This window comes from Gorilla gorilla, chromosome 3, assembly GCF_029281585.2.
Source record: "Gorilla gorilla gorilla isolate KB3781 chromosome 3, NHGRI_mGorGor1-v2.1_pri, whole genome shotgun sequence".
Classification (NCBI taxonomy): Eukaryota; Metazoa; Chordata; class Mammalia; order Primates; family Hominidae; genus Gorilla; species Gorilla gorilla.
In genome coordinates this window covers 10455267-10481803 of record NC_073227.2, presented here as the reverse complement: position 1 = coordinate 10481803, position 26537 = coordinate 10455267, and the positions used below count along the sequence as shown (strand labels likewise).

Here is a 26537-nt window from a genome sequence, read left to right as displayed (position 1 = left end):
TATTTAGAAAGAGTAAGAAAGGAGCCTGGAGATGAGAAAGATTAAGTGCAGAAGAGAAAGTTGGAAAAACAACCCAAAGAACACAATACCTTTAAGTTTGGTATAGCTGTGAAGGAGTGGATCTGCAGAAACCATGCAAGGCCACCAAGGGTAACCCGACACTTTGGACCACACCAAATCACCAACGTTGTATTTCAACAGGTGGTCTTTGTCTCTTCCAGTGTTTGGACAAGACTCTTTCTTAGCTGGAATCTGAAAATGAACAACAGAAGACAAACACTAACACATCCAATCACTACCTGTGTATCCAGAAGACCAAGAATTCACCAGGCTACAATGTCCAAATACACACAGACCCCAAAAATGGAGTGTGCTCCCTTGCTGTGTTTTAGATGATAGCCTCAACATCGTTTCATCAAAATTTTGTCTCTCAGGCCAGGTGCGGTGGCTCACGCCTGTAGTCCCAGCACTTTGGGAGGCCGACGTGGGCGGATCACAAGTTCAGGAGATCGAGACCATCCTGGCTAACACAGTGAAACCCTGTCTCTACTAAAAATACAAAAAATTAGCCGGGCGTGGTGGCGGGTGCCTGTAATCCCAGCTACTCGGGAAGCTGAGGCAGGAGAATGGCGTGAACCCAGGAGGCAGAGCTTGCAGTGAGCCGAGATCACGCCACTGCACTCCAGCCTGGGCGACAGGGCGAGACTCCATCTCAAAAAAAAAAAAAAAAAAATTTCTCTCTCACTCTCAGCTAAAGGATCAGGACAGTGCATAGCACACAGCAGGTGTTCAACATTTTGAAGATCTCTATATAAATCTATTTCCTTGGCCTAGTATTAATAGACGGTCTTTAATGGCACTTTATTCAACTGGTCGAAAAGGAATTCTCACAGAATTCCAAATCCATACTGACTTCTGCCCCTCCAGTCATGTCTGACGATCAGTTCTCAGCAGCCCATGTGTCACCAACATGAACCATCCCAGTGTGGTGAGGGCAAGGGCACCAGGAGGACTAGGAGCAAGTCTCGGCTCCATCACATGTAATTTGAGTCCTTGGGGCTCTCTGAGCCTCAATTTCTCCATCTCTAGAACATAATGGGTAGGTTAAGGCTGAACATTCCACCAAAGAAAAACTCCTCCCCACAAGCCACTCACAGTTCTGCTCTCCAGTGGAAATAAGCACAGCCAGCATGGCCCCAACCCTCCAAGGGTGAATCTCTAGCCTTGCTCAAGAGCACTATACACATGAGTAGATTGTTCCACTGCCTCAGGCCTCAGTTTTCTCACCTGTAAGCTGAAGATGCCGGCCCAGAACCTTGCCATAAGCATGCTGGTGAAGCCTGGCATGAGCTGCCACATGACACATTTTCATGTTTTTTTGATCCTCCCATCTCAGCCTCCCTAGTAGCTGGGACCACAGGCAGTGCCACCACGCCCAGCTAATTTTATTTTTTATAGAGACCAGGTCTCGCTATGTTGCCCAGGCTAGTCTTGAACTCCTGGGCTCAAGCAATCCTCCTGCCTCAGCCTCCCAAAGTGCTGGGATTACAGATGTGAGCCACCGCATCAAGCCTGACATACTTTCCGAACAGCTACCAGATTACTGCACAGCAACCCAGGTTTACATTTATTGACCCCACTCTCCAGAGGAAGAGTCAAAATTCAGGTTGAGTTACTCAAGTTTTAACAAAACCAAGGGACATGGCTAGGAATAAAAGCCAGATTTTTTTGTTTGGTTTGTTTTTCAGTTGGAGGAGAAAGAAAAAGCCAGCTCTGATGCAGGAACATCGTTTGAGGTCAGGAGTTCGAGAACAGCCTGTGCAACATACCAAGACCCTGTCTCAAAACAAAACAGCTAGGACTCTGACAACTTGCACAGGCCTCTTCCCAAGCAAAAGCATGAGGTTCAATACTGCCGTGGGCACTTCAAAAAATCTTTGTAAGCTGGGCACGGTAGCTCATACCTGTAACTCGAGCACTTCAGGAGGCAGAGGTGGGAGGATCGTTTGAGCCCAGGGGTTTGAGACCAGCCTGGGCAACACAGCAAGACCCTGTCCTACAAAAAATAAAAAATTAACTGGGCATATAGTGGTGCACACCTGTGGTCCAACTACTCAGGAGGCTGAGGTAGGAGGATCACCTTAGCCTGGGAGGTCAAGGCTGTTGTGAGCCATGATCACACCACTGCCCTCTAGCCTGGACAACAGAGACCATCTCAAAATAAATAAATAAATAAAATTTAAAAACTTCACCACTGCAATGACATGAGCGAGAACTAAACAGCTCCTGAGTAATCAAAAAACGTTTTTTTAACCCTCAAAGCTCTTCATTATTTTAACAATTTCAAGGAGCTGCAACTAAAAAGCAACACCCTATAGACCACCAGATGAGCAGAGACTGCTGCCCCATCAAGAGTTCCTTCCTTCTGCCAAAGCCATGGCCCCTTGGTTGTTTCCTATGGCTTATACTCATCCGAGTGTTAGGGCCATCCCAAGTGCCACGTGAAGGCGTGGAGACACCAACCACCAGGCAGAATGGAGCAGTGCCACCACACCTTTCCATCGCAAGTTAGGATAAGGAAACACTCATTCGCTTGTGTTCAATGTGCTGGGCTCTGCACTGGGAACCAAGAACAGGAGGCAAAAGACACATCCCCCTAGGCCTCAGGGAGGCAGGCCATCTGCTGGACCACCTGGCTGAGGAGACAGTAAGTGGACATTGGACCACAGGGTAAGGACAGCGGGAGCACCTCTGCACAGCTCTGCTTCCCACTCATCAGATGGTGCAGACTTAAGAAGTCACACTCTAGAGCCCAGCCTGTCTCCACTGATCACATCAGGCTAAAGAACACCTTGGAGATGAGATCCATAAAAAGCGTGTAGCCTGATGTTGTCAAGCAAGGGCTCTGAAACTGGCAGAACCACGTTAAGAAACAAGCTTTGCCTCTTTTTAGCCATTTGAATCTTGAACACTTAGCTCACCTCTCTAGACCTCTCAACTGGCTCAGCAGCCAGCTGAGAACTGAGGAGGCAGTGCCAGGGCATCCTGGAGCCCACCCTCCAACCCACAGCCAGGGCTCAGGCAAGTGGCTGGAAGTACCAGGCCTGTCCTCACCTTCTCCGTCCACCCCAGTACTCGTGCAGGTGCCCTCATAGAGTGGCCATGCTCACTGCTCAAGGTCACATGACCCCTTACACAACATCTCCTAAATACCTTTTTATCTGAAGGACTTGAGATCTTAGACACAAGAGCTGCTTCGACAAGGCCCTGCTCCAGCAAGGAGTCATATTTTATGCTCCTCTTCCTGTTCCTTCTCGCCTTGTTTTCTGGTTTTTGTCCATTTTCTTCTGACTGAGACACATCAGCAGCACTGTCACCACAAATGGAAGATTCAAAGAGAGGCTTCCCATTCATGTATGTTTTGGTGATTTTCAGCTTAATTTCTGGAGAGCCATTTTTGATAGGGGTAGTGTTAGGGGGTGTCCCAATCCCTTTCATTTCCTGGGACTCAAAACGCAGTTTGGCATCGTGTGCGCCGGGTTCTCCATTAAACACCCGGGAAGTAAGATCTTTCAGCTTGTCGGCTGGAATAAAGGGCAGGGCGTCGTGGCCGTTAAACTTCTGCATGACCCCCTCCTGCAGGCTACTGGAGAGCTGGGCTTTGCTGAGGAACACAGAACACTCACGGTTCACCTCGCAGCTCGGAGTCTTCCCGTTGGCACTGCCGAGGATTTCTGGTGCCTGCTTCATCTTTATGCACTTTACAACACTCTGAACAGAAAGGGGACTCTGCTTGATGCTAAATTCCATCCAGCCCAGATGCTTCCGTTCTTAGAACACTATGGTATTAAAAAAAGAAGAAAGAAAGAAAAAGCAATTACATTTAAAACCTAGGATAGGTATGCCAGGACCTCTACAGCTTTGTGGGGTCTGATTTTCCTTGTAAGCAATTTATGATGTTTTTATAATAATTCAGGTCACGGAAGGCAGTTTTAGTATCACAAAAATTACACGGAATCACAAAATGATAAAGCTGAAAGAACAAGGAATCATTTTTTAAAGGAAGAACATGAAAGTCAGTCAAGACAGCACACGCCAGTCATACCACTAATAATCTACAGTGTGGCCATGGACACATAACTTAACTTGCCAATCATCCCTGAAACACAGATTTCCACCTGTCCACCAACATATACTTAAAAGAGCTAATGTGTGTGAGGCAGCTGGCATAATGCCAGGCCTATGCAAAAGGACAACAGGGAATAGCATAAAAGCAAAATCAACACTAACAGGAAAAGAGCTCATCCCAATCCCTCCTGTTACAGCTGAGGTATCAGGCAGAGGCTCAGAATGTGCCCAAGATGACCTGGTCAGCAAAGTTTAAAACCACATATTCCAACTCCAAGCACAGGATTAGCTCCAGGTTGATGAAAATAAGAAGCAAAAAGCCAAGAGTCTCCAAGGGTGAAAGCAATCCCAGTCAGGTCTGGCTATGCTCAACCCAGTATTCTTATCTCAGTCCATTAATCCCCTCCGTGTTCAGGCCTAAATGAAACAAGAAAGAACACAGCAGTAAGCTCACATTTTTTAGCTACTACCTGAAGATTAACTACTTGAGAACAACACTGCTGAGCCACAACACAGGTTACTTTGCCAGTGCACCACACTGGCCAATGAGGCCCACGTGCAGAAGGGGCAGTTTAGGAAGGTAACTCGCTGCAGCATGCTGGTGTGGGGTCTTCCCTGCAAAGCTACAGTCCCTAATCTGAGACATCTAGTGAAGGGGCCAGAGCCCCAAAACACAGCTAGGAATAAGAAACAGGTAGGCACCCGCCCCAGCTGGGAAGGCATCTCTCAGGAGTACACCATCACAAGCTCCAACAACAGCCCTCTGAGAAGCCAGAAATCAACAGCATCAGACACTGGGGAAAATCTGAGTACAGTAAGGACCAGAGATGCCCGTGGACTAGAACAGCGGTTCTCAAATGGGGAGGATTTTGTTCCCCAGGGACACTTAACCTCATCTGGAAGCATTTTTTATTACCACCACTAGGGGGCGGCCCCTGACCTCTGATGGGTTGCGGTCATGGATGCTGCTGCATCTCCTGCAACGCACAGGATGCCCGCGCAACAGGGCTATGCGGCCCGAGATGTCCACAGCACTGAGGTGGAGGACACCTGACGTGCAGCAATAGGGGGCTGCTGGTGTCTGCAACCCGCAGTCTCCACAGAAAAGCAGACAGCTGAGGAAGGAGACAGGAAAAAAAGAGCAAATGTAAAACCTTGAAAAAATGTTGAAGTCCCAGTTCAGCTTCATGTGCTCTGGACAACTCTTTAACACCAAAACACATACAAATGTGTTCTGTGTGACCCGCACAATTTCTTAAAAAGGTAGATCAAAGTCAGTTCCTCTTCCAGCTCATATCATACCAACTGTCCCAAGGTAAAAACTATAACCCTGGACAAAACATAAAAAGCCACCTCCTGAAGGAACGGAGAGCAACCAAAAGCAGAGAGAAAATGGATGGAACCAACTGTTGAAAGAAAGGGAACAGCACTGGGTGAACTCCATTTTGAAATGTGTGACTGAGGAGAGTTTGAAGCAACTGTAACAACTATAAAATGAGGGGGGAAATCTCAAGGAGAGAGTCTCAGAGAGGAGTCCCAAATTCTGCCTATAAACTCTGCCCAAATTCCAGGCTGATTCCAAGCAGCCTAGCTTATGAAATAACTGAAAAGAGATTCCAGCTGCTGGACAAAAAAAAAAGTGTGTTTTTTTTTTGTTTTTTGTTTTTTTTTTAGACGGAGTCTCGCTCTGTCACCCAGGTTGGACTGCAGTGGTGCAATCTCAGCTCACTGCAACCTCCACCTCCCGGGTTCAATTCTCCTGCCTCACCCTCCTGAGTAGCTGGGACTACAGGCGCCCACCACCACGCCCGGCTAATTTTTTGTATTTTTAGTAGAGACGGGGTTTCACCGTGTTACCCAGGATGGTCTCGATCTCCTGACTTCGTGATCTGCCCACCTTGGCCTCCCAAAGTGCTGGGATTACAGGCGTGAGCCACCGCACCTGGCCACAAAACCATTTTTAAGGGGAATGTGGTCAGGCTTTGGGAGGCCGAGGCAGGAGGATCACTCAAATCCAGGAATTCAAGACCAGCTTGGGCAAGACAGTGAGAGCCCATCTCAACAAAAAATACAAAAATTAGCCAGTCTCGTGGTGATGTGCACCTGTAGTCCCTGCTACTCAGGAGGCTGAGGCAGGAGGATCGCTTGAGTCCAAGAGGTCAAGGCTGCAGTGAGCTATGATTGCACTACTGCACTCCAACCTGGATTACAGAGCAAGAGTGTAAAAAGAAGGGGGGAAAAAAAGGAAGCAGAGCCTCACAGATCTGTGGAACAATATTAAAGGGTCTGGAGTTCCACCCAGGAGGAGGAGGGAAAAAAAAAAGGCAAAAATATTTGGAGAAAACAATGGTCCTCCAAAAGTTCCCCAATTTAATAAGACACAAATGTACAGATTCAAGAAGTTCAGCAGCTGGGTGAGGTGGCTCATGCCTGTAATCCCAGCACTTTAGGAGGCCGAGTCAGGTGGATCACTTGTGGTCAGGAGTTCGAGACCAGCCTGGCCAACATGGTGAAACCACAACTCTACTAAAAATACAAAAATTAGCCAGGCTTGGTGGCACACACCTGTAATCCCAGCTACTTGGGAGGCTGAGGCAGGAGAATCGCTTGAACCCAGGAGGTGGAGGCTGCAGTAAGTAAAGACCACGCCACTGCACTCCAGCCTGAGTGAGACTCTGTCTCAAAAATAAATCGATAAAAATAAAAATAAAATTTTTTGTAGAGACGGGATCTTGTCTTGTTGACCAGGCTAGTCTCTAAGTCCTGGCTTCAAGGAATCCTTCCCAAAGTGCTGGCATTACAAGCAGGAGCCCCTGTACCCTGCCAAACATTTTTTTTTTCCCCTTGAGACAGGGTCTCACTACCACCGAAGCTGGAGTGCAGGGCAATGGCACAATTTCAGCTCACTGCAACCTCTATCCTTCAGGGCTCAAGCAATCCTCCCATCTCAGCCTCCTGAGTAGCTGGGACTATAGGTGCACCCACCATGCTCAGCTAACTTTTTAATCCTTTTTTTGTAGAGATGGATCTCACTATATTGTCCAGGCTGATCTCAAACTCCTGGGCTCAAGGGATCTTCCCATCTCAACATCCCAAAGTACTGGGATTACAGGCATGAGCCACTGCACCCAGCCCAAACCACTTTCCTTTTTTTTTTTTTTTTTTTCCTTTGAGACAGAGTCTCACTCTGTCACCCAGGCTGGAGTGCAGTGGTATGATCATGGCTCACTGCAACCTCTGCCTCCCAGGCTCAAGTGATCTTCCTGCCTCAGCCTCCTGAGCAGCTGTGAGGACTACAAGGCACTTGCCACCATGCCCAGCTAATTTTTGTGTTTTTGTACAAAGTCTCACCATGTTGCCGAGGCTGGTCTCCAACTCCTGGGCTCAAGCAATCCACCCCCCTTGGCCTTTCAAAGTGCTGGGATTACAGATGTGAGCCACCATACCCGGGTTTAACTATCTTTCTTATGTTGGGGAAGGCAAGGAGAAAGAAAAGAAAAGAGAAGAGAAGAAAGGAAAAGAAAGAAAGAAAAAGAGAGAAAGAAAGAAAAGAAAAGAAAAAACAGAAAAGAAAAGAAAGAAGGAAAGAAAGAAAGAGAAAGAGAGAAGGGAAGGAAGGAAAGGAAGGAAAGAGAGGAATGAAAGAGTTCGGGAAGGAAGAGAGGAAGGAAGGGAGGGAGGCTGGGCACAGTGGTTCACTACTTGTAATCCTAGCACTTTGGGAGGCCGAGGGAGGATTGCTTGAACCCAGCAGTTTGAGACGAGCCTGGGCAGCATAGTGAGACCCTGTCTCTACAAAAAATAAAATTAGCCAGGCACACTGGCACACATCTACAGTCCCAGCTACCCGGGAGGCTGAGGTGTGAGGATGGCTTGGGCTCAGGAGGTTGACACTGCAGTGAGTTGTGACCACACTATTGCATGCCAGACTCAGCAAGACCTTGTCTAGCTACACTGCCTAACGCAAAGCAATAGAGAGAAATCTCCAGGTCTAGAAATGAAAAGGGAACAGCAGTCTGGAGCCTCATAGGATGCAGGCTGCCCATGGCAGGACCCCAGGGTTTAAGAGCTGGGGCTTGGCAGCCGGAATACAGAACGGAGGTGCAGGACAGGGGCTTGGGCCTGACTGGGCTGCCTGCAGAGAGCCCGAAGGAGAGGAGTCATGGCGAGCAGCTGGCCACAGTGATTAGGAGCACCAAGTGTGGAGCTGCCGTCTGGACTAGAATCCCAGCTCTGCCACTTACTACACTGTGGGACCCCGGCCAAGAGCCTCTACCACTCATCCTCACTCCATGTCCTGAGGACAGAGGACCCACCTTGCAGGTACTTTCAAACATTAAGGAGGAAAAGAAGCCACCACCAGGCAGAGGACTTCCTCATCACCAGGTGAGTGTCTGTGGTCACAGTGCTGTCATCATCACCTGAGCCCCTCTACCAGCCAGCCCAGGGCTGGGCCCTCAGCAAACACCCACCAGAGGCCACTGGGGTGACAGAGCCACCCTTGAGAAATGTGAACCCCAAGCCTCTGCCTAAGAAGGCTAAATCCGGAGACCAAAAAATGTCAAAACAGGTCTAGAATGAGTGACACTGGTAGGGCCTGCAGGGAAACCTGAGAACTGCTCATGGGGAGCCCCCCTCTCCCCGGGAGAGCCACTGAGAGATGCCCCTGAGGTAAACACAGCCTCCCACCAGCAGTGAGAGATCCTCCAGGAGCCAGGCATAGGACAGTATGGAAGGTCTTCTACAGAAGAACAGGAAATTACTGTTTTCATGATTTGCAGACTTGGAAAAAAAAGGTATTGGTACTGAAATTAAAAACTCAGTTGAGTTGAATATAGCAGACCAGGCACAGCTAAAAATATAATAGATTAGAAGATAAATCTGAGCGAATCAGCAAGGAAAAGGGCTGATAAAGAGATGAAAACCATGTAAGATAAATTAAGACATAACATTCATGAATGTTTCATTCTTTCAAATATAAAGTGCCTACTATGAGCAAGACACTGATTTTAGGTGTTGGGATTATAACATTGAACAAAACAGGGTGAAAAACCACTCTATGTCTACCCAAAAGAATTAAAAGCAGGAACCAGAAGATATTTGTACAACCATGTTCACAGGAGCACTGTTACAGTAGCCAAAAGGTAGACGTAACCCATCAGCAGATGAATAGATAACCAAAATGTAGACTATCTGCACAGTGGAGTAGTATTCAGCTTTAAAAGGAAGGAAATGCTGATATCTGCTACAATATGGATGAATCTTGAAGAAACTATGCTAAGTGAAATAAGGCAGACACAAAAAAGACAAATACTGTAAAATTCCACGTACATGAGGTCCCCAGAATAGAATTCATAGAGACAGGAAGTAGAATGGTGAGTGCCAGAAGCTGGGGGAAGAAAAAGGAGGATGGGGAATTATGGGACAGAGTTTCAGTTTGAGAAGATGAAAAAGTTCTGGAGACAGTGTCATGGTTGTATAACAATGTGAATGCACTTAAGACCATAGAACTAAATGCTTTAAAATAGTTAAAATGGTAAATTTTATGTTACGTATACCCCCAAAAATCCTCTACCTTCAAGGAGCTTACATTCCAATGCAGTTCTAGTTGGAGAGGCTTGGGAGGATGAGGGAAAGAAAACTTTTTCTTTTCATTTTTCTTTTTTTTTTTTATCGAGACAGGGTCTTCCTCTGTTGCCCAGGCTAAAGTGCAATGGTGCCATCACAGCTCACTGCATCCTAGAACTCGTGGGCTCAAGCAATCCTCCCACCTCAGCCTCCCAAGTAGCTGGGAATACAGGCATGCACCACCACACTGGCTCATTTTTGTATTTTTTGTAGAGATGGGGTTTCACCACATTGCCCAGGCTGGTCTCAAACTTCTGGACTCCCAAAGTGGTAGGATTACAGGTTGAGCCACCTCAGCCAGCCAACAAATTTCAAAGAGATGAAACATTTTCCAGAGATGAAAGGAAAATTAGATATTCTGAATAAAAGAGCACCCTATGTTCTGAGCAAAATAAATGAAAACAAATCATCTAGATACATTGTATTGAAATGACAGAACATGAAGGACAAACAGAAAATCTTCACCAGGCGTGCTGGCTCACACCTGTAATCCCACCACTTTGGGAGGCTGAAGTGGGAAGATCACTCGAGGTCAGGAGTCTGAGACCAGCCTGGCCAACATAGTAAGACGCCGTCTCTACAAAAAATTTTAAATTTAGCCAGGTACAGTGGCGCACACCTACAGTCCTAGAAGCTAGTCCTAGAAGCTAATCCTAGCTTCTTCAGAGGCTGAGGGAGGAGGATAACTTAAGCCTAAGAATTCGAGGCTACAGCAACCTATAAGCATGCCGCTGTACTGCAGCCTGGGCTACAGAGCAAGACTGTCTGTCAATCAATCAAGCAAGCATTAAGGGAAAATAAATGCCCACCTCGTGCGCCACCACAAGTGTCCAGAATTTTATGCCCAGGTAAATTATCATTCAAACATGAGGCAAGGGCCGGGTGCAGTGGCTCACACCTGCAATTCCAACACTTTGGGAGGACGAGGCAGGTAGATCGCTTGAGCTCAGAAGTTCGAGACCAGCCTGGGCAACATGGCAAAATCCTGTCTCTGCAAAAAAATACAAAAATTAGCTGGGTGCATGCCCATAATCCCAGCTACTTGGGAGGCTGTGGCAGGAGGATCGGTTGAGCCTGGGCAGCAGAGATTGCAGAGAGCCAAGAAAGCACCACTGCACTCCAGCCTGGGGGACAGAGCAAGACCTTGTCTCAAAACAAAACAAAACAAAACAAAAAGAGGCAAAATACATCTTGCAATATGCAAAGACTGAGAGTTTATTTATTTATTTATTTTTATTGAAACGGAGTCTCTGTCGCCCAGGCTGGAACTGTGCCAGTGGCACAATCTCAGCTCACCACAGCCTCTGCCGCTGGGTTCAAGTGATTCTCCTGCCTTAGCCTCCCGAGTAGCTGAGACTATAGGCATGCACCACCACGCCTGGCTCATTTTTTTGTATTTTTAGCAGAGACGGGGTTTCACTATGTCGGCCAGGCTGGTCTCAAACTCCTGACCTCAGGTGATCTACCCGTCTCGGACTCCCAAAGTGCTGGGATTGGAGGCATTTAAGCCACCGAGCCTGGCCTGAGAGTTTAATATGCATATCTCTTTCACAAAAGAAAGATGTAAAATCACAAGGACAAAGAACAGAAGGGATTAGAGTTAGAGATGTCAAACCTGGGGATGTGGACTTAGAGGAATCAGATTGGTACTGGAGAAGTGCTGTTGTAGGAAGAAGACTAATAACCTAAGAATTCCTCGTTTATAAATATTTTTCTTCTTAAAATTACAAATGCAACATGACCATTATAAAAAGGATGAAAATGTTTAAGCACTCAGGTGAAAAATAAAAATACAGAGGTTAAAACAAAAATTACCAGTTAAGAGTTACCAGTGGTTCTAGGACAGGCACGGTGGCTCATGCCTGTAATCCCAGCACTTTGGGAGGCTGAGGCGAGCAGATCACAAGGTCAGAAGTTCGAGACCACTCTGGCCAACATGGTGAAACCCGTCCGTACTAAAGATACAAAAAATTAGCCGGGCGTGGTGGTGCACGCCTATAATCCCAGCTACTCAGGAGGCTGAGGCAGGAGAATTGCTCGAACCCGAGAGGCGGAGGTTACAGTAAGCCGAGATCAGGCCACTACACTCCAGCCTGGGCGACAGGGCAAGACTCCGTCTCAAAAAAAAAAAAAAAAAAGAATTATCAGTGGTTTTCTAAGGGGGACAGGAACAGAGGTGGGAAGAGTTAAGCATCACATTGCTGTTTTTTAAAATAAGTGCTTAGGAATTACTATTCACATTTCATGGAATATATACAATATGATCTGGCACGTTAAGGGGCTAGGGAGGCTGAACAGCCCCTATAGGACCACATGGACCTTGGGAGGTCTCCAACATGAGGGGAGGGACTCCACTCTCAGAAGCGGGGGGAAGGCTATGGACAACAACAGTCACCATTCAGAACCCACTCACTCAGGCCGGGTATGGGGGCTCACACCTGTAATCCCAGCAATTTGGGAGACCAAGGCAGGAGGATCGCTTGAGCCCAGGAGTTGGAGACCAGACTGGGCAACATGGTGATGGCGAGACCCATCTCTAAAATTAAAATAAAAATAAAGAAATAAAAATAAAGAACCACTGAGTCCCACCCAAGTTCTCCAGCACTTGGAAATAGAGCAACAAACAAAATGCCTTCCTTATTCTTGAGGTGCTAATATTCCAGAGGAGAGAGGCAGAAATTAGGAAGAGTAGATATGCTAGGAAAAGAGAAAGCATAGAGGGCAATGGGGAGGCAGGAAGACTATTCCTTCCTGGACTGGGGCTGGGTAAGCCCTAGTGTGCATTTCTGGTGAGGTTTTTTGTTTTTTTTGTTTTTGTTTTTTTTGAGACGGAGTCTCCCTCTGTCGCCCAGGCTGGAGTGCAGTAGCGCGATCTCGGCTCACTGCAACCTCCGCCTCCTGTGTTCACGCCATTCTCCTGCCTCAGCCTGCCGAGTGGCTGGGACTACAGGTGCCCACCACCACGCCCGGCTAATTTTTATTTTTGTATTTTTGATAGAGATGGGGTTTCACCGTGTTAGCCAGGATGGTCTCGATCTCCTCACCTCGTGAACTGCCCGCCTTAGCCTCCCAAAGTGCTAGGATTACAGGCATTAGCCACCGTGCCCGGTTCTCTGGGGAGCTTTAACACTTCAGACACAGTAGGCCTCACTGCTCCCACCTTGCCCACTGGCTTAGATGTCAGCTAAAGCCCACTCTGATAATTCCGTGAATCCAACTGAGCAGAAGGAGGTCTCAACCCTAGGACAGCAGTGAGATCTTCAGGACATTCCCCAGAGCCAGGCCGTGAGACGGACAAAGCTCCAACCCGTTCCTCCAGGGGCGGAAAAGACTGAAATGGAAAACCCAAGTTCACATATATGATTTACACATACCTAAAATACCCTCATTTTCTAATATATCACACTAGTCTGCCTGAAATATATTTCAGCCCTGCTATCACTGAATGATGGTAGAACCTCTGTTCTCATATAAAACAATTCCACGTAGGCGGGGCACAGTGGCTCACACCTGTAACCTCAGTACTATGGGAGGCCAAGGCAGAAGGATTGCTTGAGCCCAAGAACTCGACATCAGCCTGGACAACATGGCAAAATCCTGTCTCTACAAAACATACAAAACTTAGCTGGGCGTGGTGGCATGTGCCTGTGGTCTTAGCTACGCGGGAAGCTGAGGTGGGAAGACCACTTCAGCCTGTGAGGCGGAGACTGCAGTGAGCCGAGATCGCGCCACTGCACTCCAGCCTGGGTGACAGAGTGAGACCTTGTCTCACAAAAGAAAAAAAAGGCCGGGCGTGGTGGCTTACCCCTGTAATCCCAGCACTTTGGGAGGCTGAGGCAGGTGATCACCTGAGGTCAGGAGTTCGAGACCAGCCTGGCCAACATGGTGAAACCCCGTCTCTACTAAAAATACAAAATTAGCCAAGCGTGGTGGTGGGCGCCTGTAATCCTAGCTACTTGGGAGGCTGAGGTAGAACCACTGGAACCCAGGAGGCGGAGGTTGCAGTGAGCCGAGATCATGCCATTGCACTCCAGCCTGGGCAATGAAAGTGAAACTCCGTCTCAATAAAAAACCTTGTATAGGCCGGGTGCGGTGGCTCACACCTGTAATCCCAGCACTTTGGGAGGCCGAGGTGGGCGGATCACGAGGTCAGGAGATCGAGACCATCCTGGCTAACACAGTGAAACCCCGTCTCTACTAAAAATACAAAAAACAATTAGCCGGGCATGGTGGCGGGCGCCTGTAGTCCCAGCTACTCGGGAGGCTGAGGCAGGAGAATGGCGTGAACCTGGGAGGCGGAGCTTGCAGTGAGCCGAGATCACGCCACTGCACTCCAGCCTGGGCGACAGAGCGAGACGCCATCTCAAAAAAAAAACAAAAAACAAAACAAAACAAAAAAAACTTGTACAAGAATGTTCACAGCAGCATTATTTGTAATAGCAAAAAGCAACCCAACTGTCTATCAACTGATGAATGGTTGAACAAAATGATCTATCCATGCAATGGATATTTAGCCACAAAAAGAAATGACGTCCTGATTTATGCTACAACATAGATAAACATGATGCTAAGTGAAAGAAGCTAGATACAAAGGCCACATGCTGTATGATTCCATTTATGTAAAATGCCTAAAATAGGCAAATCCATAAAGACAGAAGTAGAATGGCTGCCAGGGGCTGGGAGAGGAGAGGATAGAAAGTGACTGCTTAACAGTGCAGAGTTTTTTACTGAGCTGATGAAATGTTTAGGAATTAGGTAGCAGCGACTTTTGCACAACACTGAACATACCAAAAACACCACTGAATTGTACACTCTATAATGGTTTAAACAATAAATGTTATGTGAATTTTATCTCAATTAAAAAAAAAAAAGGTCGGCTGGGCACAGTGGCTCACGCCTGTAATCCCAGCACTTTGGGAGGTCAAGGCAGGTGGATCACCTGAGGTCAGGAGTGGATCACCTGAGGACCAGCCTGACCAACATGATGAAACTCTCTCTACTAAAAATACAAAATTAGCCAGGCATGGTAGCACATGCCTGTAATCCCAGTTACTTGGGAGGCTGAGGAAGGAGAATCGCTTGAACTCAGGAGGCGGAGGTTACAGTAAGCTGAGATGGTGCCATTGCACTCCAGCCTGGGAAACAAGAGCAAAACTCCGACTCAAAAAAAAAAAAAAAGTCAAATCTTGGCCGGGCGTGGTGCCTCACACCCATAATCCCAGCACTCTGGTTGGCCCAGGCAGGAGGATCGCTTAAGCCCAGGAGTTCAAGACCAGCTTGGGCAACATAGCAAGAACCCCAGCTCCACAAAAAGTAAAAAAGTTAGCTGGGTGTGGAAGCGCATGTCTGTAGTCCCAGCTACTCAGGAAGCTGAAGTGGGAGGATAGCTTGAGCCCAAGAGGTAGAGGCTGTGAGCCATAATTACACCACTGCACTCCAGCCTGAGTGGCAGAAGAAGACCCTGTCTCAAAAAATACTAATATACGACTGGGCGCAGTGGCTCACGCCTGTAATCCCAGCACTTTGGGAGGCCAAAGCGGGTGGATCACCTGAGGTCAGGAGTTCCAGACCAGCCTGGCCAAAATGGCGAAACCTCGTCTCTACTAAAAATACAAAAATTAGCCAGACATGGTAGCGGGTGCCTGTAATCCCAGCTATTCGGGAGGCTGAGGCAGAAGAATCACTTGAACCCAGGAGGTGGAGGTTGAGGTGAGCCGAGATCATGCCACTGCACTCCACCCTGGCCAACAGAGTGAGACTGTCTCAAAAAAAAAAAAAAAAAAAAACTAATATACATGGGAAGCTCAAAAATAATAAAGCAGCCAGGCGTGGTGGCTCACGCCTGTAATCACAGTACTTTGGGAGGCCGAGGCCGGTGGATAACTTGAGGCCAGGAGTTTGAGACCAGCCTTGCCAAATGGTGAAACCCCATCTCTATTAAAAATACAAAAATTAGCCAGGCGCAGTGGGTTCACGCCTGTAATCCCAGCTACTCCGGAGGCTGAGGCAGGAAAATCGCTTGAACCCTGGAGGTGGAGGCCGCAGTGAGCCGAGATTGCCACTGCACTCCAGCCTGGGTGACAGAGTGAGACTCAGTCTCAAAAAAAATAAAAACAATTTAAAAATTAAAAAATAAAGTAATGCCTTCAAAATTCTGAGGAAAAAATCATTACCAACCTAAATGATATATACCCAACCAAGCTATCAGCTGAGGATATGCACAAATGATTGTCTGGCATATAAAGTCTTTTTTTTTTTTTTTTTTTTGAGGCAATCTCGCTCTGCCACCCAGGCTGGAGTGCAGTGGCCTGATCTCAGCTCACTGCAACCTCCGCCTCCCAGGTTCAGGCAATTCTTCCTGCTTCAGCCTCCTGAGTAGCTAGGATTACAGATGCCCAACACCAGGCCTGGCTAATTTTTGTATTTTTAGTGGAGACTGGTTTCACCATTTTGGCCAGGCTGGTCTCGAACTCCTGACCTCAGGTGATCCACCCACCTCAGCCTCCCAAAGTGCTGGGATTACAGGTGTGAGCCACCGCACCCAGCCATATAGTCTTAATAAACGTTGCCTCACACATATTTTAAGATAACTATCAGACCACGTATCACCAAACATGAAGGTAAACTAAGGAAGACATGAGATCCAAAAAACAGATGGTCCATCCCAGAAGATGATGTGAACAGCTGTGCAGCAGAATAGGGAGGAGTCCAATCTGGAGCAGGAAGACAGCTCTGGGAGAAAGGTCATCACAGAAGAAAAAAAAAAAGAAAAATAGGAACTGACAGATCTAGTGTAACTGACCATCCCAAAGGCTTTTTATACAGTTCATTTGAAAAACTTTAGGCTAAATTAGTAACAGATACATGGAAAGTAAAGCCAACAGAAAAACTTACCACCAGGAAAACAAAGTCATACAAGTAAATATTATCCATCACAGTGTATGATTTAGCTGAACAATGTAACAATTTATATTCATTTAAACCAAACCTTGCTATAAAAGTGTGGTAGATTAAAAACAGCCAACAAAAATTAGCCAGGTGTAGTGGCTCACGCTCACACCTGTAATCCCAGCACTTTGGTAGCCTGAAGTAGGAGGACTACTTGAACCCAGGAGTTGGAGGCTACAGTGAGCTATGATCGTGCCACTGTACTCTCGCCTGCGCAAGGGAGCAAGACCTCACCAATAAAATATAAATAAAGATGGTCAATAATTCTTTGTCACTCTACCAAGAGATGAAGGTCTGTTTCCCCACTCCCTTGAGTCTAGCCTGGCCCTGTAGCTGTTTTTACCAACAAAACATGGCAAAAGTGGGGACTTGCTATAACTGAGCAAGGGAGATTTTTAAAAAAGAAGAACATGTCAAAAGTGATGACAGTTCTCACTACAGCCTTTAAAACAACTGGCAGATCTCACTTCCTCCCTCATGGAACCAGCCACCATGCTGCAAGGAAGCCCAAGCAGCCTCATAGGATAGACCACACTGGGAAGAATGAAGCCCATGGCCAAAAGTCCCTACTGAACTCTCACAGTTGACAGCCAGTACCAACAAGCTGGCATCACATGGAGCAGGAGGAACAAGCTAACCCTGGCAAACCATGTCCCACTTACAAAACTGTAAACAAATACAGGTTGTTGTTTTTTCAACCACTAAGTTCCGGAATAGATCATCAAACCACCACAATATTGGGAATGTTGGGAAGAAGTAGGGAGGTAACATGGGAGGTAAGAGGGGGCGGGTAAGAAAGCTAAATCTTCATCATCTTCCACAGATAGAACTGAACATATATCAATCTGGAAGTTCTAAAATTAGCAAAATAAGCAAGTTTTTTTTTTTTTTTTTGAGATGGAGTCTCGCTCTGTCCCCAGGCTCAAGTGCAGTGGCGCAATCTCAGCTCACTGCAACCTCCACCTCCCCAGGTTCAAGCGAGTACCCTGCCTCAGCCTCCTGAGTAGCTGGGACTACAGGTGCACGCCACCACGCCTGGCTAATTTTTTGGGTGTGTGTATTTTAGTAGAGACGGGGTTCCACCATGTTGGCTAGGATGGTCTTGATCTCCTGACCTTGTGATCTGCCCGCCTCGGCCTCCCAAAGTGCTGGAATTACAAGGCGTGAGTCACTGCGCCCGGCCACAAGTTACTTTTTAAAGTACAGATAAATAGAAACAGCTGAAAGGCCAGGCACAGTGGCTCAAGCCTGTAATCCCAGAACTTTCAGAGGCCAAGATGAGTGAATCACTTGAGGCCAGGAGTTCAAGACCAGCCTGGCCAACATAGTGAAACCCTGTCTCTACTAAAAATACAAAAATTAGCTGGGCATAGTGGTGCACACCTGTAATACCAGCTACTCAGGAGACTGAGGCACGAGAACTGCCTGAGCCCAGGAGATGGAGGTTGCAGTGAACTGAGATCATACCACCACACTCCAGCCCTGGCCACACAGTGAGATCCTGTCTCAAAAAGAAAAAAGAAAAAAAGGAAACAGCTGAAAGAGCAGAGGTTGCCTTGATGGAACTCTGAAGGGGAGTACAGCAGGGACTGTCAACTTTGATTACAAGACTCACAAAGCATACGTCTTCAATGGACGTGCTTTAGTTTCGTAAAGGAAAAGATAAGCAGAAAATATGCTTCAACGTTTTGGTTGGTGAGAGCAGAGTTGTATGTATCCTTCCACTTTTCTGTATTACACAAATTATTCATAAAATATATTTTCTGATTATAGAATTATTAAAAATACTTAAGCTAATTTTGCCATAATGATGTGCCAAATTGCACATCTCTGGAAATAAAATTTATATAAACTCTAGGCTGGAACTCACACAACTCAGTTTCTCTATATCATTCCTGCACCTGGAACTTGTCCTGAGGGAAGAGAGCAGTGAGGAACTACCTGTATCAGGGCAGCTATGCAGAACCGGTGCAGAGATCTCTGGGTGGTAACAAAGAGGAGCAGTGCATGGGTACCAAGAGAGGCAGTAACAGCTCCTGAGACAGGGGCACCCACCAAGAAGGCACAGCCATGAAGAGCAGCTAGGCTCAAGGACCCAGAGCATGCCTCCACACTCCAGCATGATGTGTGGCCCCAAGCAGCCACTTGAGACTCCCCAGAGGCAGAAATGCAGAGCAAGGACAAGGTCCTATCAAAATACATGTCAACAGGGGCCACTGAAACAGACTTCCTTTACCTCAGAAGTTTTATCAACATATCAGAAGTTTTATCAACTTACAAGAATGACCAGGGCCCCCTCTCGCAAAGAAAAGAGAAGGCAATGACCACAGTTCATTCTGTTGTTATTTTTTCTGAATCAGTAGAGAGCCCTCAATAATGCTCCACTGATCCATAAGCAGGGGTCTGAGATAGGGCACTGGCAATGTCTTGTTTCTGCCCTTTACTGATTTAATCCACTAATTTGCTGAAATGCCTATAGCAGCTGTGAACATACTGGTATATAAAAAATAGACATGCATTCAGCCTAAAAAGGTAGATAATGGACAAACAAGCAGCACTATTTGTTTCAAAGGAGTTACAGGCAGTTGAATTTTATTTTGTTTTTTTTGAAACAGAGTTTTGCTCTTGTCACCTAGGCTGGAATACAATGGCATGATCTCGGCTCACGGCAACCTCCGCCTCCCGGGTTCAAGCGATTCTCCTGCCTCAGCCTCCTGAGTAGCTGAGATTACAGGTTGCCGCCACCACGCCTGGCTAATTTTTAGTATTTTTAGTAGAGACAGGGTTTCTCCATGTTGGTCAGGCTAGTCTCAAACTCCCGACCTCAGGTGATCCGCCTGCCTCGGCCTCCCAAAGTGCTGGGATTACTGGCGTGAGCCACCACGCCCAGCCCAGGCAGTTGAATTTTAAAGACACACTTGCAGATTTCAGAACTCAACTGAAAAGAACCCAATAAACTGTTAACACGATATATAATCCCAATTTGTCTTCTATAAATAGAGCACACAATTTGCAGATAAGAACGAGGCTGGGCCCGGTGGCTCACGCCTATAATCCTAGCACTTTGGGAGGCCAAGGCAGGCAGATCGCGAGGTCAGGAGATCGAGATCATCCTGGCCAACATAGTGAAACCCCATCTCTACTAAAAATATAAAAATTAGCTAGGCATGGTGGCACATGTCTGTAATCCCACCTACTCGGGAGGCTGAGGCAGGAGAATCACTTGAACCAGGGAGCTGGAGGTTGCAGTGAGCCAAGATTGGGCCACTGCACTCCAGCCTGGGTGACAGGGCAAAACTCCGTCTCAAAAAAAAGAACAAAAGGGGCCTGCGGTGGCTCACACTTGTAATCTTAGTGCTTTGGGAGGCGAAGGTGGGCCAGATCACTTGAGCTCAGCAGTTCGAGACCAGCCTGGGCAACATGGCAAAATCCCATCTCTACAAGAAATACAAAAATTAGCCAGGCACAGTGGCATGCACCCATAGTCCCAGCTACTTGGGAGGCTGAGGTGGGAGGATGGCTTGAACCCAGGAGGCAGAGGTTGCAGTGAGCCAAGATCATGCCACTGCACTCCAGCCTGGGTGACAGAGCAAGACCCCATCTCCTCCCCGACAAAAAAACGGAGAAAAATCTAATTTTTATACCTGCAACTTTCTCAGTAGTCTCATTTTGTAAGATTTCATTGTGGGTAGTGCTGCTTCTGCTGAAATGTCATTTTTCTCTCCCACTTAAGGAAGAATAAGTTGTCTTAAGTTAAACAAGCTTCTCCATGCTCTCATGACAGTTCCAGCCTCTATCCTAGGCTACTGTGTAGAAAAACGTGAACAGAGAACAAGAGGCAGCAACGCAGCTCCTGCGTGCAGCTCCATGTGGGCCACACGCGCTCCTCATCGCCATCTAGGCAGCTCCTTCAGCTCACACATGCTGAGCACCCACACATGCTGCTCGCTCTGGGAATGCAGCCATGGACAAGACACAAGAGCCCTGCTTTCATGGGGCTTCCACTACAGCTGGGAGAGCAGATGGGGACAACAAACAAGGTGGGATCAGGAGAGCGGAGGAGGTACACTTTTTTTTTTTTTTTTGGAAACAAAGTCTTGCTCTGTTACCCAGGTTGGAGGGCAGTGGTGTAATCTGGGCTCACTGCAACCTCCACCTTCTGGTTCAAGCGATTCTCATGCCTCAGCCTCCTGAGTAGCTGGGGTTACAGGTGTGCGCCACCACGCCCAGCTATTTTTTGTATTTTTAGTAGAGACAGGGTTTCGCCATGTTGGCCAGGCTGGTCTTGAACTCCTAGCCTCAAGTGATCTGCTTGCCTCAGCCTCCCGAAGTGCTGGGATTACAGGCCTGAGCCACTGCGTCCAGCCCTGCAGAGGGGGTACACTTTTAAATGGGGGGAGGGGTATCAAGGTGGGGTTCATTGAGAAACTGTTACTTGAGCTAAGGAAGTCCACAAATTTTTATTTCCTAATGGGCTTTCTCTTGTTTCTGAACCTGAAATGGAAGGTAACGTAAATGCATACAGAAAGAATGCTATCTGGACAGTAAATGGCACCTCTATCCATCTGGTTCTGTCAGACAAAAACTTAGGGCTATCACTGGCACCAGAACTTCCCCTCATCTCTCCTTATCCCAAACAACACAACTTATCAGTTTTACTCCAGAGGCCTTCCTAGCTAGGCCTGTCCACTTTTCTCCACACCCACAATCCCAACAATGGCCAACCACCAAGCTCTTTCACCAAGACTGACGCCAACAGCCTCCTGACTTATCAGTCAGGAAATTCAGACAGTAGCTCTCAACTCAAGGGCATCAGAATCACATGAAGGACACATTAGAACACAGATTGTTGGGCCCCACTCCAGAGTTTATGATGCAGTAGGTCTGAGACATGAAAATGTGCATTTCTAACTAGCATCCAGGCCACTGAAGCTGCCAGTCTGGGGACCAGACTTTGAGAACCACTGGAGACCAGGTTATGGTACAGTAACAAACCCAAAACTGTTTGTTACTTGGCTCAACCCAGTTTTTTGTTGTTGTTGTTGTTGTTGTTGTTTTTGAGACAGAGGTCTTGCTCTGTCGCCCAAGCTGGAGTGCAGTGGCGTGATCTCAGCTCACTGCAAGCTCCACCTCCCGGGTTCACACCATTCTCCTGCCTCAGCCTCCCGAGTAGCTGGGACTACAGGCGCCCACCACCACGCCCAGATAATTTTTGTGTGTTTTTAGTAGAGACGGGGTTTCACCATGTTAGCCAGGATGGTCTCGATCTTCTGACCTCGTGTCCACCCGCCTCGGCTTCCCAAAGTGCTGGGATTACAGGCATGAGCCACTAAGCCCAGCCCAAAGTTTTCTTTCTTGCCCATAGTACATATCCGTTTGTTTCCACAGTCAGAAACAAGAGAAAGGGAACACGATAAAGCACGTGTCTCAGCACTTCCACTCAGAAGTTACGTGTCACTTTCCAATGGCCAGAGCAAATCACAGGCCACACCACATTTCAAGGAGACAGGGCTGTCCAATCCAATCAGGGACCCAAAGCAGGGACAAAGGAAAGGTTTTCACCTGAACAGAGTGACCACAGATTGGGCTTCTGTACACACTCTTCCCGAACCTTCCCCAGCACCAACTCCATCTACAGAGCAATCTGAGGAATCTTCTTTCCAAAGCAAATAGATTCATGTCACACCATCACCCTTAAAACCTCACATTGCTCTTAACAGGACCTAAAAGAACTTGCCCAACACCCTCTGCTCCAGCCACACCAGCTTCCTCCTGCTCTATCACAGAAGCTCTGCACAGGCTCTTCCCTCCATCTGATACTCACCCCCACCCTCATGGAGCCAACACCCAATCCCCGTTCTGCTCTCTGCTCCCTGCTCTAGTGTCTATCCCATCAGGAAGTCTTTCCCAAAGCCTTGTCAGGTATAACCTCCCTACTAGATGCACCTAGATCTTTCCTTCATGACTTGCTTTGTGTGATGAGGAATTCTAAACACATATAAATGTGGAGAGAATAATTAGAACCAGGGCTCAGAGGGGTGGCTCACACTTGTAATCCCAGAACTTTGGGAGGTGCAGGCAGAAGGACTGCTTGAGTCGAGGAATTCAAGACCAGCCCGGGCAACATGGCAAAACCCTGTCTCTATTTAAAAACAAAAACAGGCCAGGCATGGTGGCTCACGCCTGTAATCCCAGCACTTTGGGAGGCCGAGGCGGGTGGATCATGAGGTCAGGAGATCGAGACCATCCTGGCTAACACGGTGAAACCCCGTCTCTACTAAAAATACAAAAAAATCAACTGGGCGTGGCAGCGTGCGCCTGTAGTCCCAGCTGCTGGGGAGGCTGAGGCAGGAGAATGGCGTGAACCCAGGAGGCGGAGGTTGCAGTGAGCCAAGATCACGCCACTGCACTCCAGCCTGTGTGATGGAAAGCAAGACTCCGTCTCAAAAAAACAAAAACAAAAACAAAACACATAAAAAATTAGCCAGGTGTAGTGGCACACGCCTGTGTCCCAGCTACGCAGGAGGCTGAGGTGGGAGGACCATTTGAGTCCGGGAGGGACCCTATCTCAAAAAAAAGTTAGAACCCATGTGCCCATACCACTGTCAACCTAGACCAGCCCTGAAGTCCTGATGTAACCACAAATAACCTACTCCCTCTCCCATAGGATCATGACACAAACCCTAGATGATGTACCATTTCATCAGTAAATGTCTGTATGCACCTCTAAAAGGGAGGAATTACTAAACATAACAAACCCACTATCACAGCTAAAAATAAAAATAATTCCTCAATAATAAATATAATCAGTGTTCCAAATTCTAACTGTCTCAAACATCATAAATGATATTCAGCTGTTTCTCTAACAAACTGATCTGACACAAACACAGATAAGCCCTACAATAAAAATTAGTCCATGTTCCTCCAGTCTCTTGTCATCAGTCCCCTTCATTTTTCCCTGTTGATGAGTATGGCTTACTGGTCTTATAGTTTCCCACATTTCTCAGTGTTGCCAATGGCAACTCTGTAGTATTTCTCTTGCCCCTGTATTCCCTGTAGATTGGTTGTTAAACATAGGAGCTTGACTGGACTCAGGTTGGATTTTTTTTTTTTTTTTTTGGCAGGAGTATTTCACAGATTTTTCAAAGATACGACCTTTGCTCACTGTCCCTCCCCATTTTATCCCATTACAGGCCTATAAAACCCATGGGAACAACGACATAGGTCTTGGCTCATCATTGGCACACAACTGATATTCAATGAATGAAGAAATATCAGGCAGAAGTACACTGCCACACTGACTGGCAGAAATATAATGGCTCAGTCTTCCATCCACATATAGACAGCTGTATGTTAGTTTTCCAAGAGGCAAAACAAGTAAGTTCCCAGGGTACAGAATCAGAGGTCAGGCCCTGCAGGAGTTCTAACTTCATCACATACAGCCTTGTGACTTTGGATCAGTTACTTGACATCTTTGGGATTCAATTTCCTGCTGTGAGGATTCAATGAGAAGAAGCTGCTTCGCTGCTGAAAGATTTGTGTAGCAAGGCTCTACAAAGATTACACCAACTCAGAATTTTGGAGGGGAAAGAACACAGAAGCCTCCTATTTCTAACACGTATTTTAACCAAAAATCTAGAAATTCACATTTTTACGAAATAAAAATCATTAGGAAAACAGAATAATACCCAAAAACTATCTCTACTTGTTAACTAAGTGCTTTCCACATTTAGGCACTGAAGACATATCAAAGGGCCCTCACCTTGAAAAATTCACAACCTGGAGAAGAGAATGGGGCAAGAGCCTGTGCAACATGCTAACTGTCATAAGAGGGCCCAGTACTCACAAAGGCATGACAAACTTGGGAGAAAACACACACACACACACACACACACACACACACACACACACACACACACACACACATCAAGTGCCATGGGCCCAGGGTCTGCAACACCCGGTTCTGGTAGAAATAGGGAAAGGCTTCACAAAGATGAGGGGTGAGCCATAAAACCACCACAGCAACACAAAATTAGGCAACTCAGGAAGAAGCAACAGCACATGCAAAGATCCATGGGACAGGGCACGGCTCATCACAAGAGCTACAGGCAGCGTGATGAGATCTCACAGCAACCACAAAGGACTGGCCAGCAAAGACGCTAGAAAGACAGGCAGGATCACTGGCCAGAGTCATAGAGGAAAGAAAAAATACACATTTTTAAAAAAAAATGTGTTGTAGGCCAGGCGCGGTGGCTCAAGCCTGTAATCCCAGCATTTTGGGAGGCCGAGGCGGGCAGATCACAAGGTCAGGAGATCGAGACCTTCCTGGCTAACACGGTGAAACCCCGTCTCTACTAAAAATACAAAAAAATTAGCTGGGCGTGCCTGTAGTCCCAGCTACTTGGGAGGCTGAGGCAGGAGAATGGTGTGAACCCGGGAGGCGGAGCTTGCAGCGAGCTGAGATCACTCCACTGCACTCCAGCCTGGGTGACAGAGCGAGACTCCGTCTCAAAAAAAATAAAATAAAATAAAATAATAAAAAAAAGTGTCGTATATATTTATATATATACACATAGATACATAAAGGAAAGACAGGCAGGAACCACATGCCATGCTCAAGATCTAGGGCTTTCTCTTCTAAGCAAACAGTGAAGCTCCAGAGACACATTTTTAGGCAGGTAGGTGAGATCAGAGCTTCCTTCTGGAAGGAAATAAGGTAGGTCAGAAGCAAGGCCCACTTTCCCTTCCCCTGGTTCACAGAGAGGTAACAGTGGTACCAGCAACTACCCAATCTTTCCATCTGTAAGGATTGGACCAAGGACCCTCTCCTGCACCACTCTCACGCTATGGCCCAGTCCCAGCAATGCTGCCTCTGCTCATTCTCTCCCACCTGTCCACACCTTCCCAGCCTCGCCTCCTGTGCATTGGTTAAGTCACAGTTCTCCAGCCCTGCTAATGGTGCATAAGGCTCTTCTGTGACCTCTGCCACCAGCCCATGGCCCTCCACCTTTCCAACTCCACATCAAGGCAAAATGCTCACACCACTCCCCTTCATTCACACCATTTCTGGGACATATTATGCCCCCTAAGGCATACGAAGTACTGAGGGCTGTGTATGTATTCAAATAGTCACTGAATGCCTGACAGTCACTCAGGTACCATTCCAGGTGCTGAGGACATGACAGCAAGCCAAGCAAAAGGAGAAAAGTCCCTGCCTTCACAGAAGACCCAATGCAGCCAGTAATTCACATGGAATGTTGGAGGTATGTGCTATGGAGAAAATCTAAGGCAGATGGGGAGTGCCAGATAGCAACAGAATAATTTTAAAAAGTTTTTTTGGCCAGGCACGGTGGCTCACGCCTGTAATCCGAACACTTTGGGAGGCCAAGACAGGCAGATCACTTGAGGTCAGGAGTTCGAGACCAGCCTGGCCAACATGGCCTAGTCTCTACTAAAAATACAAAAAAAAAAAAAAATATATATATATATATATATATCAGCCGGGCATGGTGGCACACACCCGTAATCCCAGCTACTTGGGAGGCTGAGGCAGGAGAATCGCTTGAACCCAGGAAGCAGAGGTTGTGGTGAGCCTAGATTGTGCCACTGCATTCCAGCCTGGGTGACAGAGTTAGACTCCGTCTCAGAAGTGTGTGTGTACGTATATAATACTTTTTTTAAATTTTATTTTTCTTTTGGGACAGAGTCTTACTGTCACCCAGTCTGGAATGCAGTGGCATAATCGTGGTTCCCTGCAACCTCAAACTCCTGGGCTGGAGTGATCCTCTCGTCTTGGCTTCATAAAGAACCAGGATCACAGATAAACTGTAACA

General features: G+C 47.1%; 1 protein-coding gene across 11 annotated transcripts in view; it reads right to left on the bottom strand.

Moving 5' to 3' along the window:
- Positions 1–26537, bottom strand: part of NSD2 (nuclear receptor binding SET domain protein 2) — a 110561-nt gene that overhangs the window by 77505 nt on the left and 6519 nt on the right. For 6 of the 11 annotated variants that reach the window (XR_010133197.1, XM_031010396.3, XM_031010399.3 and 3 more), the window contains exons 2-3: positions 3214–3839; positions 90–252 (exon numbers count right to left, since the gene is read on the bottom strand). Coding sequence is in view for 10 of the 11 variants with exons in the window: in XM_031010396.3 (XP_030866256.1) it covers positions 90–252; positions 3214–3810 (760 nt within the window). In the remaining variant the exon portion in view is untranslated. Of the gene's footprint in view, positions 1–89; positions 253–3213; positions 3840–5068; positions 5245–10565; positions 10748–12194; positions 12293–26537 lie in introns of those variants that run through there. The other 5 variants (XM_055384352.2, XM_055384354.2, XM_055384349.2 and 2 more) reach the window with 4 other exon arrangements.